Source organism: Lagopus leucura, unplaced genomic scaffold (assembly GCF_019238085.1).
Source record: "Lagopus leucura isolate 7727_CA_CO unplaced genomic scaffold, USGS_WTPT01 Super-Scaffold_100033, whole genome shotgun sequence".
NCBI classification, from domain to species: Eukaryota; Metazoa; Chordata; class Aves; order Galliformes; family Phasianidae; genus Lagopus; species Lagopus leucura.
In genome coordinates this window covers 546,797-566,137 of record NW_024962282.1, presented here as the reverse complement: position 1 = coordinate 566,137, position 19,341 = coordinate 546,797, and the positions used below count along the sequence as shown (strand labels likewise).

The 19,341-nt window shown below is 36.9% G+C and overlaps 1 protein-coding gene across 1 annotated transcript in view; it reads left to right on the top strand.

The window, feature by feature from the left end:
- Window positions 1-19,341, top strand: part of OTOG (otogelin) — a 91,632-nt gene that overhangs the window by 36,028 nt on the left and 36,263 nt on the right. The window contains exons 24-33 of the mRNA XM_042882041.1: window positions 762-869; window positions 4,905-5,043; window positions 5,271-5,402; window positions 6,418-6,564; window positions 7,701-7,820; window positions 8,585-8,701; window positions 9,255-9,411; window positions 10,459-10,485; window positions 12,163-12,330; window positions 14,213-14,491. Of these exons, the coding sequence (XP_042737975.1) occupies window positions 762-869; window positions 4,905-5,043; window positions 5,271-5,402; window positions 6,418-6,564; window positions 7,701-7,820; window positions 8,585-8,701; window positions 9,255-9,411; window positions 10,459-10,485; window positions 12,163-12,330; window positions 14,213-14,491 (1,394 nt within the window). The remainder of the gene's footprint in view (window positions 1-761; window positions 870-4,904; window positions 5,044-5,270; window positions 5,403-6,417; window positions 6,565-7,700; window positions 7,821-8,584; window positions 8,702-9,254; window positions 9,412-10,458; window positions 10,486-12,162; window positions 12,331-14,212; window positions 14,492-19,341) is intronic.

Below are 19,341 nucleotides of genomic sequence, written 5' to 3'. Positions count from 1 at the left end.
ATAGTTTGCTTAAAGGTAAGAAGTCCTTAATACAGAAATATGTACTCATTTGATGCATCTGAGAAAGTTCTTTTGATAATCTCATTATGTTTTTCATAGAAAAAGAGGTTAATAACAGATATGGGAAAACTATGCAACGTCTGAAAGCGCTCTAATTCTGATGGCTAAAGAAATACACATTTAAATCTACCCAAATTGTTACAATGATTAAGTCACTTTTTTAAAATGGATTTATACTTCTAGAGGAAATGTCTCTGATGGCAATTCTGCTGTAGTTAGAATCATAGAAACACAGAATTATTTGTGTTGGATGGGACTTTAAAGACCATTTAGTTCCAACACCCATGACATGGGCAGGAACAACTTCCGCAAGGTCAGGTTGCTCAAGGTCCCATCCAACATGACCTTGAACATTTAAGTGACTAAATTCAAAGAAATTTGGAGAAATTTGTGGGAGGTCTGAAAGACCTTAGTTTTCGTGGCCTTAAAGCGTATACATCAATGAATGTTTTCAGAAGGTTACTGCTTGAAGAGCTAATGCCCCTCGTGCTTGTATTTACTTACTAAAGGTACAACATATAGCTGCTGTGAGAGTAAATTGTCAAATTACACATACAAGTATTACTAAAACTGTACCTACTCAGTCTGAGATTTAAAATATTTTTCAATAATAACATAATTTGCAGCTTTGGAAAATATTTTTGTATATATGTATCTGGTTTGGATGTACTTCTATTGAATGTATATATCTTTTTTAATAGTCTTGTTAAGCATGGGGTTGTATGCTTGGAAACAGATGAATGTCCATGTTTGTGGAAAGGAAAGGAGTACTTCCCAGGTGACAAAGTGATTTCATCCTGTCATACTTGGTAAGCACAGATCTTTTATTTTTCATTTTAACTTTTAACTATGTCTTGACTACTCTTTTGTTTTTTACCTTCATCTTTCTAATTCATAAGTACACACTAGATTCTTCTTATCCACCCACCATAATTTTGTATTGCTCTCATGTGAAGAACTATTGTAGCTACATATTTTTTAGAGTTTATTTCGAGAGACTTTTACATAGCAAAACAGCAATATGTGGTTTAGGAATAAAAATAACTGGATTTGGACAAAAGCTTGATTTGAAAAATCATGGTTTTGACTATTAGCCTATCAAGATTCTTTAAATATTTCTTGGAAAGTGTTTCTAGAGCACAGGAAGAAGTCCTTCAGGTAGTACACCTGTATGGCATTTGTGAAATCGAAGCTTTCTATCTTATTTTTACTTTTATGATGGAATCTGAACTCTCTGAGGGCTCAAAACATAACCCTGTGCCTTCTATGATAGAATTGTAGAATGGCTTGGGTTAAAAGGGACCTCAAATATAATCCAGTTCTAACCCCTTGCCATCAGCAAAGTTGCCTGTTACTAGATGAGGCTGCCCGGGGCCCTGTTCAGACTGGCCTTAAATGCCTCTAGGATTGGGGCATTCGCTGCTTCTTTTGGCAGCCTGTTGTAGTGTCTCAGCACCTTCTTGAGTAAAGAATTTCCTGCTAATACCTGATCTAAGTCTTCTCTCTTCTTAGTTTAAAACCATTCCTTTTTTTTTTTTTTTTTTTTTTTTTTTTTTGTATCAGTATCTATGTGAGAAGTTGGTCTCTCTCCTCCTGTTTACAAGCTCCCTTTAAGTATTGGAAGGACACAACTAGGTCTCCACAGAGCCTTCTCTTCTCCAGGCTGAACAAGCTCAGCTCCCTCAACCTTTCTTTGCTGTAGGGATGTTCCACTCCTTTGATCATCTTTGTCATGAGAGATTAGAGCATTGTGCTGAGCATAGTTAGTTAACTTATTTGTTTTATTTGTAGGTGAGATAATTGACAAATCAATTGGCTTCTACTGGAATTGGTGTAAATAGGTGATGGTTGATAGAATCACTGAGTGACCTGCAGAAACCTAGTTGTTCACTGTCCAGTGTTGCCCTGGTGCATGGTGCCTGCCTTGTAGCTAGGTTACTCTGTGGAGCTTCCTTCAGTGCCCTTAGTAGAACACTATAAACTACCGTTTCAATAAGCTTCACTGGAAATAGGATGTGAAAAAATACCTGACTGATGGACCTGCCTGATTCGATCTTTGTCTAGTGTTGAATTTTGCAAGCTGGCACTAAGTCTTATCAGAGTCTCAGAAAAATGTCAAGTACTGAGATACTGTGGTAGTGCTGTAGCCTCCAGCCTCTCAGCAGAGTAATCTGCCCTTTTGTCCCCTTATTCTAAGCTTGCCAGGAGCATTTAACAGATGTCACCTGGTAAACTACTACTTCTGGCCTGTGCAGCTCAGTACAGCCTTGTCCAGTGAAGGCTTGTCCAGTCAGCGCTAGATGTTGCCTTGTCTGGATATCAATGCCCCCTCCAGCCTTGTGCTGACTGCCTACCTCTGCCTCTCGTCAGGTCCTCAGTATCTGCTCTAGAAGATATTTGTAGCCCTTTGGTCGACTGGTGAAGCGTCTTACAAGCCATCTCCACTGGGCAGGCAGGTAAAGCGACCCGGGTTATTCACCCCATTATTTCAAAAGCCATCTTCACACCAGTTGGACCTGGTGTGTTATTGCTTACATCAGAAAGAACTACTATATCTTATCTGTGTCAGAGTTTGCCAAAGGCAGCAGCAGGGCAGGTGGAAATTCTCTGGATTTTTAGCTTGATGTTATTTTTCTGAGGCCAGGCCCATGAATTCTTTAAGGTTGTCATGGTTTTTCAATGCTTCCACATCCAAGAAGCAAAGAAATGTGAAGTGATAATGTCTTTTTGGCGATCAGTAGTTTACTGATGAGAAGTCTGTAGCCAGCTCTGCTTCCCTCAGAAGTGACATACTTGATAAAAGATGGAGAAAGTCTTTGAGAATGCTGTATACATATGCATAGATATGTTCTATATGGCAAGGGAAAGGTGTGTTTTTGCCTCTGTAAACAAAGAGAATACTCAGTAAGCCCATTAAACATTCCTAGTAGTTGTAATGATGTTTATGTAATTTAGTGTACAGAAATAGTGCATTGGTATTGCATAGCATTGGTGTTAAATACCATTATTGTCATTCATATCTGATTTAATATTAACAGCACGACTACTAATCTGATTTCTCTATGGAACAGTAAAATGACAAACTTCTTAAACTGGCAGAGCTACTGTTGGAAGGCTGATCTGCTATCAGAGATAGCGGTTTTGGGATGGGCTAGATTTGTTTCCAGTGCAACTGCCTGAATAATATGCCGGCTAGATTAAACACAAAAGGTTGTGGTAGCAGCTGACCTTATCAGAGCAGCATTTTGGTGCTGTGTTGTGCAATGTAACATGGGTGGTGCAGTTAGCTGTGCTGGTTTGCTGTCGTACATTGAGAATATAGGAAAAATGCTGTTCATTTGCTGGGGGATGCTGAATTGGGCTTTCTGTGTACTTATAATACTACTTTGCAACGCACTGTTATAAAACAGCTAGTCAAAGTCTGAAAGCAGCCTGTAGCTCTGCTTTTTCAATTTGAACTCCCTAAACTCTGTTAATGAAATATCAGTTTACTTGATATGCAAGAAATGTGGAGAGTAGGACACCCAGGACATAATGTACCTCTGAAGCCCTTCATTCTGACTGTGACTGTGTTAAGGCTTCTGAAAGGGAGCTCTCCATTCTTTGCATGTTGAGAAATGTTTCTGCACAAGAGTGCATCTGAATTCTAATGTCTCTCAGAGAACGTGAGAAGCATCAGTTATTTTTTCAGCCCACTTGTGCTTTCATCACTTTTTTTTCCTCTCTCCATTAGCTTTGGTAGGCTCCTGCCTTAGGTGATGCTACAGAATGACTATTAGAAGCTGGGTTACAGCCTGAACTTTTCACCTAAAATTTCTAAAAGTCAGGCTCATACGTAGTTGTAAATATAGAATGTTCATTTAATCAGGATATTAATTGTGTAATGTTTTTGTGAAAAAATTTAGGTATGTATTGAAGTTATTTTATGTAATATATTTATTTTAGCCTGGATCTATAACACGTATCTAGTTGTGTCTGTAATAAAGCTGCCAGGGCACCAACTTGCTGTCTTTGTTGAGGACTGTTTTTAAAATGTTCATGTGGCTTAGAAACTTAAAATGTAACATTTAAAAAATTGCTTGTGGAAAGCTGACATAATTTTATCCATTATCTATAAATGCTTATATTTCCAAAAATTATATTCAAATACCAAGAGGATGATGCACAGGGAGGCACTGTGATTCTTAAGGTGAATGTAGGCAGGACCTGAGCTACTTTTAGGCTAGACTTAAGGGACAATAATACCTATATATAAGAAAAAAAAACCCAGAACACAGTTATTTAAAGGAGCCTAATGGAATAGGGCCACATATAAATATACATACAATTATAAATTATAATGTATAATATATATATTTACTATATTATAAAAAAGTTTATGTAAAATCTCTGTTCAATCAGGAAGTGAATAAGGACTGTAGTAATAGGACACATTGCCTATTGATTCTAAGAAATCAGCTAGCGTACAGAAATCAGCTAGTGTAACTACTGTTAGTTAGCTTCATCCTTGAAACACATCTCTGCTGTGTGCCAGTAAGGAATAAATTGTTATGTTGGGTGGCATTTTTCTTGCTTCAACAAAATAAATGCTCTTTCCTGATCTATAGTGTCTGTGTATTCTGAAACCTATTGATTCTAACAGGAGAGAACACAGGCTACCTGAGTTAAGCATGTAAAAACAAATTCTAGGGAATAAATTTGTTCAATCTGCTTTTAGATGAAACAGTTGTCATTCTTTTGTCATTCTTATGCATTCTTGGTGGTTTTGCTTCTCAGTGCAGAAGCTGTAATGGTTTGTCGGAGGTTACAGTTGGTATTACCACTGTTGGTCATACATTTTTCAGCATTTGCCAGCATGGATCGTTTCAGTGCACCTTCCATCCCTGCCCATCCATGTGTACTGCTTATGGGGATCGGCATTACAGAACATTTGATGGACTTACATATGACTTTGTTGGAACTTGTAAGGCTTATCTAGTTAAGGTGAGACATTTTATGAAGCCTCTGCAAAACGGGGTTTAAAATCTACCATTCTACTCATTTTTTTATCAGTGCCACATACCACATCCAACACTTTTTTTTAAGCTTTGCTGTGTTTTAGATATTGAGTTATACTTAACATAAATGCTGAAGTTTCTGCTAATTTATCTGTGTAACAACATATGTAGTTATATTAGTATATTTAAAAAGTGCCTTTTTTTTCTCTGCAGAGCACTTCAGCAAGTTTCTCAGTAGTTATACAGAATATTAACTGCTTTAATACTGGAATCATTTGCAGAAAAGACATCTTCATTAATGTTGGAAAATCTTCTCTAATATTTGATGATGAAACTGGGAATCCAGTAAGTGTCAGTCTTGAACATGGCAAAAAGGTAGCAAGTATACATCTCTAAATATTTTTTATCTTGATGGCTAAAAAAATGACTGTATCACTTAAGTAGCCAAGATGTAAATATCTTTTCACTGAAAGCTGATTACATCCACATTGTTGAATGGGAACCTTCAGCAAAATCTTGGCTGTATTTCATGAAAATGTTAGATTTGACAATTATAATTCTTCTATTTTAGCCTTGATGTGTCTATGAAAATTATTTTGAAGCCAGTGGGAGTCTTGATATTAATTCCACTGGAACTAAGGTTTTAGTCTGTTTTGGAGTGTAGTTGTATAGGAGGAATGCATTTCATTTTTATTATAGCCAAACTGCAAGCTTTATTACTGTAAATATTTAGTATTTATAGTAGTCTTAGTATAAGTAGTACTATTCATAGTTTATGAACCAACTACACAGAAAAGTGATTTGTTTTTGTATGAAGCTTAATGCGGCTCTGTGCAAAGCTGTATGTAGTTAAACCAGGCATCTTATTCTGTGGTATAAATAATTTGGCATCAAAATGATGCTGATTAAAAAAAAAAGCTTTATGTGTAGAAGATCACAAACTCTAAACGTACTTAATTCTAGTGTGCTGCATGCATACTTATTCCTATCTGTATTCAGAAAAGCATGTCAGTGGTTAAGACCTTCTGAATGTAATGTTGTGTATTTAAGTTAAAATCACAGCCAGGGACAATTTGAATTTTGAACATTCCTGATGACCCAATAACATTTTGACCTTAACTTCTCTTGTCATTACCATCCTGTGAATTTGATATAAAATGAACTTTTAAGGTCATTCAACACTGTTTATGGTCAAAATCCAGAGCACTTCAGTTCAAGCATTTATTCCTGCATGACCTTCTGTCAGTTTTGAGATGCATAACCATCCATGTCATTTGTTTTATCACATGTTTCAGTTTCTCTCAAATGAATATTTTGTGAAGATGTTACATTTTAAGCTGCCTTCTTTTATTTTGAACAGAGCTCATCTAGTTACATGGACGAACTACAAAAAATACAGTTATGGAAAGCTGGGTTTTTCACTGTTGTTCATTTTCCTGATGAGCACATCACTATTCTTTGGGATCAGAGAACAACAGTTCATGTGCAGATGGGTCATCAGTGGCAGGTAAGGGGAAGCTGCCATTCTTAATGCCATTTCTTTGCAGTATGTGCGTGAGTCTTAAGTTTATGCTGTGAATGTTTGTAGAATAGACAATGCCATGAATCCTATAGGAACACAGTAGTAGACTCAAGGAGAGAAGTATTCAGCTGCCTTGACAGATTAATCATTCTCACTGGCAATCTTTATTCACTTTTTAATAATTTCTGTAATAGCAGAAACAAATATCTTCAGGGGTTGCGTTCTTCTTCAGTACTCATTTCCTGTGTGACTGGAGCAGATGTTATTTTGCTGCAAGTTGCTAGCAAACAGATTGCTTCTCTGAACAAAAGATCAGTCCCGTTCTCAGAGGCTCAGTGATACTCAGTCTAAAAGAAATTGTCTCCTTTTACTCTGCTCTTCTGAGGCCCCATTTGGAGTACTGTGTTCAGGTCTAGAGCCCCCAGTACAAGAAAGACAGGGAGCTGTTGGAGAGGGTCCAGAGGAGGGCCACAAAGATGATCAGGGGACTGGAGCACCTCCCCTATGAAGACAGGCTGAGGGAGCTGGGCTTGTTCAGCTTGGAGAAAAGAAGGCTGCGGGGTGACCTCATTGCAGCCTTTCAGTACCTAAAGGGAGCCTACAAACAGGAGGGGAATCAACTGTGTGAAAGGGTAGATAACTGCAGAACAAGGGGAAATGGTTTGAAGTTGAGGAAGGGAAGATTTAGGTTGGATGTCGGGGGGAAGTTCTTTGCTATGAGTGCTGGAACAGGCTGCCCTGAGAGGTTGTGGATGCCCCGTCCCTGGAGATGTTCAAGGCCAGGCTGGATGGGGCCCTGGGCAGCCTGGTCTAGTACTAAATGGGGAGGTTGGTGGCCCTGCCTGTGGCAGGGGGGTTGGAGATTCATGATCCTTGAGGTCCCTTCCAACCATGGCCATTCTGTGAAATAATACTGATGCTATCGACGTAAAATATTTCCCACTGTTTTATTATCACAAATAGCTGAACTTCTCAGGCTCAGAAACTGGTGAAAATGTGTTGAGTCCTGACAAATTTTGATTGAGCAACTGAAGACAAAAACATAAAAAGCATGTTTTGAAAATAGTTGGGACTGATAGCATTTTATATCATGCAGGAAAATGATTGTTTTTATTTTCCAGGGTGAATTGTCTGGGTTGTGTGGAAATTTCGATTTGAAAACAATAAATGAATTGAGGACTCCAGATAATTTTGAACTAACAAACTCACAAGAATTTGGAAACAGCTGGACAGCTGTAGAGGTACATAGTAAAACAAATATATTTGCTTATAGATTTTGGATGTTTGCATCATACAGTTTATCTAGAATGAAATCAGAAGTTCCTGGAAATCTCAGTCAAGCATCAGTACAACCACCATGTCTGTGGTTCTTAAAGGTATCATAATCCATTAAGCAGAATAAAGTAATCAGTTTTTTACACACTACCAAAGTGTAGAGAAGAATGCAGTGTAGTATTCTTCACCTACAGCTGTTCTGTTTTCAAGAGGTTTTTTGAACAGCAACAGTTCCACAGTCGTTCAGTGTGTATTTGTTATTTAACTAACAGTTCTGTATCTTGTAAAGTGAAATACTGAACTTTTTTCTTACGTGCAATGGTATTCACAGAGATTTTCCTTCCTGGTAGTTAGGGTAAAAAACCTGATTTCTAACCCTTCTAATGCAAGTTATCCAAGTCTTTGTCACTTATGTAAATTGGAGCAGTTCAAGTGAGTAAGGACAACAGATTAGGACTGCCTTGAATCTTTGTTTAGAACTATGTATGTATGTGAATGCATCACACATGACACATTTCTTCAGATTGTGTATTTTTCATTTTCCTTGTATTAGCAGATAAGCCTCTTTTAATTCCTTACCTGAATCTCTTAATTTTCCCAAATGATGTGGGTTTTTTTGTTTTACATCTCTTCAAACAAACACTGACAAAACAAACCCATTTTGTATGCTGAAACATGAAGTACTAATTAAACAAGCTGTTTCTTCCCTTGATTTTACTTCTGTGTTAAGTGTATTGACAGGTCTGACATTCAGAATCCATGCATTTTGAATCCACTGAGAGAGCCATTTGCAAAGAAGGAATGCGGAATACTCTTTAGTGAAGCATTTGAAGCTTGCCATCCAGTGGTGAGTTGTAGTTGCATGTAGAGATGTTAAAGTCATTGTCTTACTGCAGAGGAACTGCTCTTCAGCTCAAATCACTTTACATCTTCTCCTTATTTGCCATACCTTTTCTTTTTCATTACTACAGCAATAAAGAACATGAAATCTGAGCCATCCCTGTTTAACCCTGTAATGGGGAATGTTTAGTTAGATCTGTCACAAGGACTACCTACAATTAGCTGACTTTGCCTCTATTGTATTATTTCTTATGTTTTATGTATATTTAACTTTATTAATGTTTGAGATGCATTTTCCTGTGGTCAGTTGAGTCTCTCTTATTAAATAAGATTCTAAGTAGCTTATTATGGTTTAAATATTACTAAACCACGAGAAAACATCTCACATAAGCATCTGTGTAATTTGTGTTCTAATAATTATTTCTCTTGTATATAATGCAGATATTTAAATTAAAGCCCTTAATGCTTAAAAGTCTTATGTTAAAATTTTGAAGTAATCACAGGTTTGTGTGGAGATGATTGTTGCCTGTGTCTATGTGAATATTTTCTTATATTTCTAGATTGATGTCACTTGGTTTTACTCGAACTGCTTGGCAGATACATGTGGTTGTAACCAAGGAGGAGACTGTGAATGTTTCTGTACAAGTGTATCAGCATATGCTCATCAGTGCTGCCAGCATGGAGTTTCTGTAGACTGGAGGACTCCTAGAGTGTGTCGTAAGTTTACTTAACTAGCACAGCCACTGCTTGCTGTTGTATTTATGAGATTTAGACCTGAGAAATCAAACACTGAATTGCCTGGGGGTGTGAATCGCTAAGCCACAGTATCAGAACTGATATAAGAATGAGCTGCTTGAGGGATAGGAAAGCAAGTGAGTGCCTCTTACTGGTCTCCATGTTCGTTTTTTGTCTAGCTAGATTGCATGCTTCTTTCATATTGCTGGTAGGCACTTAGTTTTTCTTCCTTGTCCCATGATGTGAAAGAAAAAGTCATGGAAAATCCATATATTTATGGATATGGTATGCAGGGCATCCCTCAAACCAAAGTTAGGCAATTAGCAGCTTGTGTAACTTATCTTCAGTAGGACTGTATTAAGCAGGTCTCAAAAACATAGGTGTGACTCAGTGCTGCCCCTGGAGCACGTGTGGAAGATAAGTCTTCTAAATGAAGACAAATAAGATTTTAAACTGGACTTTGTTAGTCTGTTAGTATCCCCATTCAACAATGATGAAAGGTAAAACATTATCTGAGGCCTTTTGCTATGGCACCTGGGTCACATGCTTGGCAGGAGAGAGTGACTACCTGGAAATTGTATTGGAAGAGAGCAAGAAAGGAAAAAACAGAAGAAAAAATCATTTTTCTATTTTTGTAGTGTCTCAAAGAGAGCATGCAGTTTGATCAAGGTTACAGACGAAATTAGTTATAAAGCAAGAGGTTTATATTCTATTTTGTTTTGTAGAAATGGTGCATGTGTTTTTAATGAGAATGGAAAGACAGCAAAGCTTAGTCTTAAACACTAGAGGTCGCAAAAAGACAACTTATGGGAATGTGTATTTCTTGCTGGGAAACAATATTTAAAACAGTATGATTTAAGAATTTTATTAAGGTAGTAAAAAATTTGGCAATAAATGTTAGAATAAATTGTCATGTGTGATCTAACTTGACCAAGCAGTTGGCTTAGGCCTTAACTAGCAAAGGGTAGTGGCAAAGCTGTTAAATGCAGAATGCCCACGGTTTCTTTTTCCTTTCTTTCTATTTTTCAGCTTATGATTGTGAATATTTCAACAAAGGTAAGTCCTAAAAGGCCTGATAAAATTTCAGTATAGTATTTGGCTTCCTTATACCAAAGTTATCTTTATATTCCTTGTTGCATTTTGTATAAGAATAATTGCAAGTGATGAATTTTTTACATGTGATGTTTTACAGGTTCATTTTTTTCCCAATAGCTTGTAATTTCATGATCCTTTTAATATTGTCTTTCCCAAAAGTCTGATTAACTCAGTTGCTTTGCATTTATAGGTAATGGTTAAATAATTAAATCACTGTGTAATTTATATAATGTTCCATTCAAGTGGCAGTATGCTTAAAGGCTTACTGCAGTCCAGAGTTGATAACCATTTGTTCTGTCAAACCACTCAGCTCCTGTGCAGCCTCCAGATGGAGCTAGTTACAAAGATAATTCAGCTTTCTGTGATATGGAATAACTATCTATTTAGATATGTCTGACCTGGCTTTACATTTTTGAGCAACAAGTTTTGTTGCTTACTAGCATTGATCTCAGAGGGAGGTGCGAAATTTGTGTAAGCTGCTTGAGTAAAACATCAGTTGCTAATTTGTGCTGGGTGCTGCACTACTGCAGAAGTGCTGGAATCTCTATGCAGACTGTTTCAAAGTTATATGGAGAACATCTGCATCGTTAGACATGGCAAAAAATCTAAGCACTGCAAGCCAACCTGATGTGAGGAGCAAACAGGATTCCTGCTGTTTATTCTGTAATTACTTTTTGTCAAGCTCATCAAACAATCTGCATATTTAGATGGTCCATGATGTTTTGATCTTCTGCTAGACTTCATACTGCAACAACTTAGCCTGAGAAAGATCCTGGGGAGGAATTGTCTTAAGCAGCAGCTGCCCCTACTTCCCCTCCTCTTTATCTAGTGAGGATGTATCAAGCTGTAGCCCAGTATGTAGTATGAATGTGACTTAAGCAACATGTCAGCTTCAAATTATATGGCTAAATAAATAACCTTTTCTGATACACAGATGGCTGAAAAGATTTGAAATTGATAATATAGAGATAGTATAGAGAGTGTAGTAGAATTTAAGTTGAATCACATTTAAGCCCTTAAAGTGTAGTTAAGTGAGTTGACTGCAGTTCTGAATTTTTGTACTGTTTTGTTTTCTATGTGCAATCTGAGACTAAGTGATCTTCTTGCAGTTATAACAGACTGGAAGCGCAGTGCCCCTAACACCTGTGCTGTAGTGTGTGCTAGTGGTGAAAAGAACTTGGATGGTAACAGATATAAAGTGTGGTATTAGTTTTCTTACTGAATTTTTATTGGCAAAAACTTGTTGATATACTGAAGTGCTGTACATGTGATAAGCTTGCAATAAACATAGTTAGCATATACCACTTCCACTTTTGTTTGCTTATCCAGCTCATCAGTACTCCTCATAAGATGTTCCAGAGTGGGGACAAAAAGCTATTTCTGTGCTAAATATTTTCTTTTCTACCTGAGTAACTGAAGAGTCATCTAACTTTGAAGTGGATAAGAACAAGGGAGAGAAGCTGATGACAATTCCCTAGAATTTAAGATAGGTAGTTTTGAGTGTGAATACTTTGTTTGTCATTAACAAATGGCACCTGGAGTTTTCAGCTGTAGTTTCTCTCTATATCATAATATTTAGGACTCAAGCACTTGTGACACTTGACATGAAAGGTAATTCTGACTACTTTTTCTCAACAGCTCTGGGAAAGGGCCCATACAAACTTCTCAGCTACGTCAATGGAGAATTTGTAATGGCAGCAAAACTGGTGAATGGTTTTGTTTTCGCAGTGAGAGAAGATGATATTGTTCCCGGACATGTAGTGAGCTTTATGCTTACTTCAGGACTTTATAAACCCAAAGCACATGGTAAAGTGATTGTAATGTAGAGGCTTAAGCCAAAGCATATTCTATCCTTTAATACTTGCTTATATCTAAGTGTAGATCTGGGTTAAAAAAATTCTTTTCTCTTTATCTAACTCTGCACCTAAATGTCTGCTAAAATTTCCACTTGACTAATTTTAATTACATGATTTCAGCTTTATGAACAGATACTTTTATTTGATAAACAATCATCCCTCCCTAATTACAACTTTAACAAGCTTCACAGTCAGTATTGTAGCCAGTGCCTCAGGTGTGTATTGCCCCCTCCACTCTTCCTCTGGGAGAAGAGGAAGGGGTGATACAAGAAAAGTCCTCTTATTCACTTGGTCACCATCACATATTTTCTACTGTCATGTACAGAGATGGCCATTGGCTCTAACCTGAGCTAAAGGTACTGTGCTATGAATTTGTCTACTTCACATCCTGAATTAGGTTTCTCAGTGAATGAATCTTGTTTATTCAGAAGATGGAATAAATCTTGCACACCTTCAGACAAGTATAAAAGGCTTACAAGAATTTATTCAGCACTTTGTGACAATGATTAAATGCTGTAGTAGCCTGCATACCCAATTTCACTGCCCCCAGAGCGCTCAAGCCTCAATAAAATTTTACTACAGATCAGGAATTTGGACAGTCTGAGTGTAGTTGTCACTTGTATAATCAGAAAGAATGGATGTAGGTCAGTTGAAAAAGCAGGCATTTGATTAACTGTTGTCTGTAGGACACACAGGAGCTCATGTAATAGAGTATCGAGGGCCAGACTGCTTTTATTAGTCATAGTTTTGACACACTTGTACTCTTGTATTTGTTTTAGGCTTGGAAAGTGAAGGTCACTCCTAGTGTTCTACTTGTATAAAATCTCTCTTTCAAAATAGAACTTAACAAGTGGATTTTGTGTCTTATAATACAAATTAGGAGAATGGAATTTCATTTTTTGGACATAGAGGAGTTTGTAAAATCAATGCAGTAATTGTCATATTTTTCATACTCATTTATATTATCTGTGTTCTTGGTTGTTCACCTCCCCCAAATTGGATGTATTTCATCTGTTTAAGACAAATCACTGGTAGTAGAAAGTTTTGGGTCTATAAATTATGGTGATTGTCTCATTACTTTCCAATCATTAGCAGACATCTATTAAAAAAGATAGTCTTGTTTTTTCAAGTAAGTCATAGTTTTTATACTCAGAAAACAATCAACTCTTCCAGAACTGTTATAGGAGAATATAAAGTATCTGTTTAATAGAGATCATTTATTTTCTGAGCTCTTTTAAAAATTTTCTAAGAAATGCTATCTAGGCCTGGTGAGTTAGTTGATTTTACACTAGTTTAATGGCTGCTTTCCACAGAAGAGCAGAATTTACAGCAAAACAGAATGAAGTACTTCTGTGAGTAACAGATGCCTGTAACAGGCTCAAAATCTGCCACTCTGCAATTGATTGTACAAGGGCTTGCTTTAAGGTACTGCTTTAAGGGTAAGGTATGGTGTGGGTACGTTTGTCAGAAGACAGACTTTGCTGTTGTTAGGGGGAAGGCTGGAGAGCTGGCTGCTTAGAGATGCAACACAAAGCTGCAAGCTGAATGCAAAATAGCATTTTTGAATTTATTTTTAATGCAAGGCTGAGCTCTTGAGCTGTATGCTTCTGATTGCAAACGTTACAAAAAGATTATTTTATCTGTAGTGAATTTAGAAAAATAAACATTCATTAATCTAGGATTCTGTAATATATATATAGAATATTTCCTTAAATTCTGTTTTACTGATAAGGTCAATGCTGTTTACATTGCTCATGCTACTGATAGCAATAATGTTACATTTGAATGAGTTTAGTTTATTAAAGAACATAAATGAGTCCTCTGTTTTTCAGATTCCAACTTGGTTTCATTTGAAGCAGCTGAGAGACCTAATTATTTTCTTCAGTTGTCCTCAAGTAATACCCTTGTTCTTTCTAAATGGGAAAAAAGTGAAGAATTTCACAACAAATCAACATTTGTTATCCACAAGAATACATGGCTTTCAGGATATAGTTCCTTTGAGTCATTTGCAAAACCAGGATACTTCATCCACATTTCAATGTCTTCAGTTAAGCTTCTGAAGTACCATCATTCAGAGGAGTTCAGACTGTCAGTACTTCTGAAACTTGTGGGTAGGTAATCAAATTTATATTTGATTAACAGCAGTTTGCTTCCTATGGAAATACAGGCCAAATACTATTGGCATTTTTAAGAGGTGATGAACTTTTCCCTGACATAACTGGGAGCTGTTGTTAATCTCTTTGTGACACTCTTCCTGAAAATCATCTTTGAGCTCTGTAGAAGAACGTGATTGTTTTCTTGTCATGAGCCATTAAATATCCTCATGACTACGCTGTATTTGCCAATGGTTTGGGGTATTAACAGAAGAGTACAATGTTTCTGGGCCATACTTACTTTGTGATGAAATGCTTAAGGAACAGGAAATTCATTCAAATAATTTCATTAGAAAAAATAGAAAAGAAAAAGAATACTTCTCTCAAAGATAAGGTCTGTGCATGATGTTTTTTTCCTTCTTTCCCTCTGATTGTCACTGAAAGAGTTTTCAGTACAATGAGTTCTCCTTGCAAACTCTGTAGCCTTCTTACTAGAGGTCATGCCATCCAGTGCAAAAGACAGCCTAAAGACTGCATTCCTCAAATCTTGCATTTCCCCTGAAAAGCAACTTTAGCTTTATCTATGTTCCCATTCTCGAAAGCTCTGCCTTTTCAGCTATTAACTGCTAGCATTTCAAGTGCAGTGGAAATAGAGGCCTCTTCTTGGGGATGTAGTTGTCTGTTTCGCTGAAGTTAATTAGACTGCTGCATATTCAGGAGCTGTAATGGAGATTGCTGTGAGACTGCTTTGGTTTCTGCCTTCTGGAGAGATTTCCATTCCTATAACAGTAATCACATTCCACGGAGTGTAAAGATCAGAAATGTAGACAGCGTTCTTAGGACTTTTTGTCAAAGCTGGATGCAGAAGTTGCTCCAATAAGAACCAGTGACCAACACCATACATTTAGGATTCCATAACTGATCAAACTTAGCTAGTTTTAGATTAGTAAGGAAAAACATACTCTTTCACTTTTAAACTTGAGAAGAGCCTTATCCTGAAGTGAAGGTGGTGTTAAAGATCAGAATGAGATGCAATAATTTATATTGTCCTGTAAAGCAAAGACACAGCATATTATTCATGAAACTATCACTTGCATTATTGTCAATTTGGGTTAATACATCAGATATTTCTAGTGAATCTATACGACTTTTTTTACAAACTTTGGTATCAACTACTACTTGCTGGCTCCCATGGCGTTTATGTGGTATGTAAAGTTCCCAAATCATCATAACTATTACTTTTATGTTCTAATGCTTTTTATTTTGTTGCAATTTTGAATTTAATGGTAATTAATTTGTTGGGATAGAAGAATTTTAAAGGTGTTCTTGGTAAAATGGTTTTCTTAAATGAGTTCTTCATTCTCTGAAATAAAAACTGTTTAAAAAAAAAAAACAACAAAGAACAAAAGTGAAATATTTTAACAAATGAATCATTGCCTGGCTGTTTTATAGTGATCAGTTTGAATCTCTTGGCACAGGCAAATCTGAAGCAAGCACTGACTTATGTGACAGAAGAGGCCAACTGTATGCCTCGTGGAGCTTCTTGTTATCAAAACATTGAATTAAAGTGTTAATGGTAGTATTGTGAATCTGCTGCTGTTTTGTGGTGCATTATGATGACAGCCTAATGCAGCTGTTGACTGGCACACTCCAACTTCTGAAAAAATGACAGATTTTGTCATTGCCAAATGCCTGTTGTCTCTTGACAAATGCTTGTAATTGCAGAGCTGTTGAGGTTTTTGAACAGCAGAGTTATGAGCTGAGCCTGTTACCAGGATGTTCGTGCAGCATTTAAAGCAAAGAACTTTTTTTGGATGTAACAAAAATATCTCCTTTCGTCTTTTATCTTTGAGACAGGAATGAAGAAGGTTAAAACGTGTTCCAATTCTCAGTGGTCATCCATTAACACAGAGTGGTATATCTTTTCAAGTGTGAAGTCTTTACCATTCAGTCATTATAGCAAAAAATCCTATCTATGCCAGTGGAAAACTAAAACAATTCACCTCAGCATGTGGGATCAGATCAAATGATCGAGGCATTTCATTAATCACCACATCCGAGGGCTTGGGTTTCAGAATTTTATAAGCAGAGAAACACAGGGCTCGAATCTTTCTCCAGTGTATGTTCACAAGGCCCAGCCTGCTGATGTAGGGTAATTACATGGTCTAAAAATACAGCAGCATTTGTTTTAGTTAATGGAAAAGTTACACCGGCTCCAGAGTGCGAGGCAAAAGCATATTGGGTTTCCTGCTGACTATTGTAAATGCTTTGCATATTAGATCAGAAACCCTTGAACCAGGAACAGCTATTCCTCTGGAATCAGAGGATAAATATCAGGAGCAGAATAATAGGCCCAGTAAATCCCCTTGGCCAGAAAGTTCCTCATGAGACTTCTTCATGCTCTGTGACGCACGTTCAAAAGGAGGAATTTTAAATGACCCTATCATCACAGCAATAGATACATGGTCATTGAAAGTCAGCTGACGAGTCACTTTTTTTCAGTTTCATAGCAGTAAATATTGTCACATTCAGATACCTTGACTATGAATTACGCAGATAGGATGGGCTAAACTGGAAAGTGTTTTCCAGATATAGTCACTGCAGTTTGTAAATTCAGTTGTTTTAATTATGATCAGATTTCTTTGCCCTCCTTCCCACAAACATTTGAGAGTCTGAGTTGATAATGGAATTTGACTATCTAGAGTGTGTATTCACAAGAAAATATTTATCTTCAGAAGAAAATAGACTTAATATTCTATGCAGGTTTTTTTTTTTGCAACCAATGGATTATTACTCATTAAGCTGAAAGAATACACTTAGTCTTACCTTAGTCTTCTAGAGACAAATGTTGTGCAAGAGCTGTCATTAATTCATCATTAGAAATCATTAGTTAGGGAAAGTCAGGAGGAAGAAGGAAACTGTTTTTTTTTCTTATGCATATACCTGTAGTTTCCTTATCTTTTTTTAATCATATTCTCAAGCTAGTTGATTTTTATCATTCACAGAGTGGTAATAACATACTTCACATTTTAATATGGCTGTGGGTTAATATTATAAGAATGTGACTTGTTTTATATAAATTCTGTGGCAAAGCTTTTGTGGAAAGTGTTGCTAGCTATGTGCTTTAGAGACTAAGTGGCTGTAAATGAAAACCTGTCAGAATTTTCAGCAAAAATTAAAATCTCAAGAAGTAGGTGGGCATATGTGCACTGCACATGAGTATCTATCAGTATTTGTGCTTCACACAGGACATTTTGCATCTTTGTAGTATTTGTACCTTAACTGAAATATTCAGAAATTGTGCAAAACTGGAAATGAAAATATATACTTTAACAAAAGCCTCTTCCATCTTAAGTCAGGTTTCATATATAATGTAGTTGACGGGCTAAACTTCAACTTAGTTTCAACATTTCTACCAACATAATTCTTTTTTTTTAACCTATCCTGTTTTAATTACAATGCATGGCTTTGAAGTTTAGTTCAAGCTCTAATGCTTTGCCAGTCCCAAAGATTATGGCCTGGACTTGATACTGGATAATTCTGAGCAACTCTTGTTGTACCTGCAAATTCCACTATGACCATTAACACACCTTCTGTGTAGCTCTTGGAACTGAACTGATGTTCCCTGGAATTATAAAATCTTTCTTACTTATACTGCAAATACAAGCATTTGACCTTCTGGCTTCTGAGTGAGTAAATAGGAGGAGATTAGATAATTACGTTAACAGGATTATATCAATCTAACAGTATAATAAACTAAAGCTTAAGTATTTGAGGGGTAGGCAATTATATTCCATTTTCAATTATGTTTACGCTAGGCACAGAGTTCTTTTTTTTTTCTGTGATATTTCCTTACATTTCTCATTGCAGAAACTTGAAAGTCATGAGCAGAGTTTGTTGGTAGTTTGTGTGTGTTAAGTGGCTAGATAGGATTTCATGTTTCTAAACTTGTAGCAGAAGAGATTGGCAATCTGAGTTACTAAGCAGAGTTTTGCTGCTGTTATAAATAGAGGTAACTCTGAATCAGATTTTCTTCCTTCCAAATTATTTGAAGTCTGAGGGGAAAAAAAAAAAAAACAAAGTGTTAGATGAGAATGAAAGTTTAAGTATTTTTTTTCATGTTTTAAAAAAGTTTTATTCTGAATACAGTCTTTTATAGTTCAATTTTTAGGTTCTTCCCCCTTCCTCTCCCCCTCACCCCTTTTAAAGTAAATTGGAATTTTTTGAGTATAGCAGAAGTTGCAAATATATCAAAACTCTGACAGCGGCAAATGTTGTCCTTGTGGTAGATGTCAATATAAAAAAAAGGCAGGATGGACTTGTAAACTAGTAGGAATTGTCAAAACACACAAATTGTGGCCAGGGTTTTTGTAATCAACATCACTAGCAGACTCTGATGCTATGAAAAATAATATTCTTTATCAGATCCAGGAATCAGAGAATGGCTTGGGTTGCAAGGCACCTCAAGGATCATCAAGCTCCAACATCCTGCTGCATGCAGGGCTGCCAACCTCCCCATTTAATACTAGACCAGGCTGCCCAGGGCCCCATCCAACCTGGCCTTGAGCACCTCCAGGGACGGGGCATCCACAACCTCCCTCGGCAGCCTGTTCCAGCACCTCACCACTCTCTCTGTATAGAACTTCCCCCTGACATCCAACCTAAACTTTCCCTCCCTCAATTTTAAACCATTTCCCCTTGTCCTGCTGTTATCAACCCTTTCAAAGAGTTGATTTCCCCTCCTGTTTGTAGGCTCCCTTTAGGTACTGAAAGGCTGCAATGAGGTCACCCTGCAGCCTTCTTTTCTCCAGGCTGAACAAGCCCAGCTCTCTCAGCCTGTCCTCATAGGGGAGGTGCTCCAGCCCCCT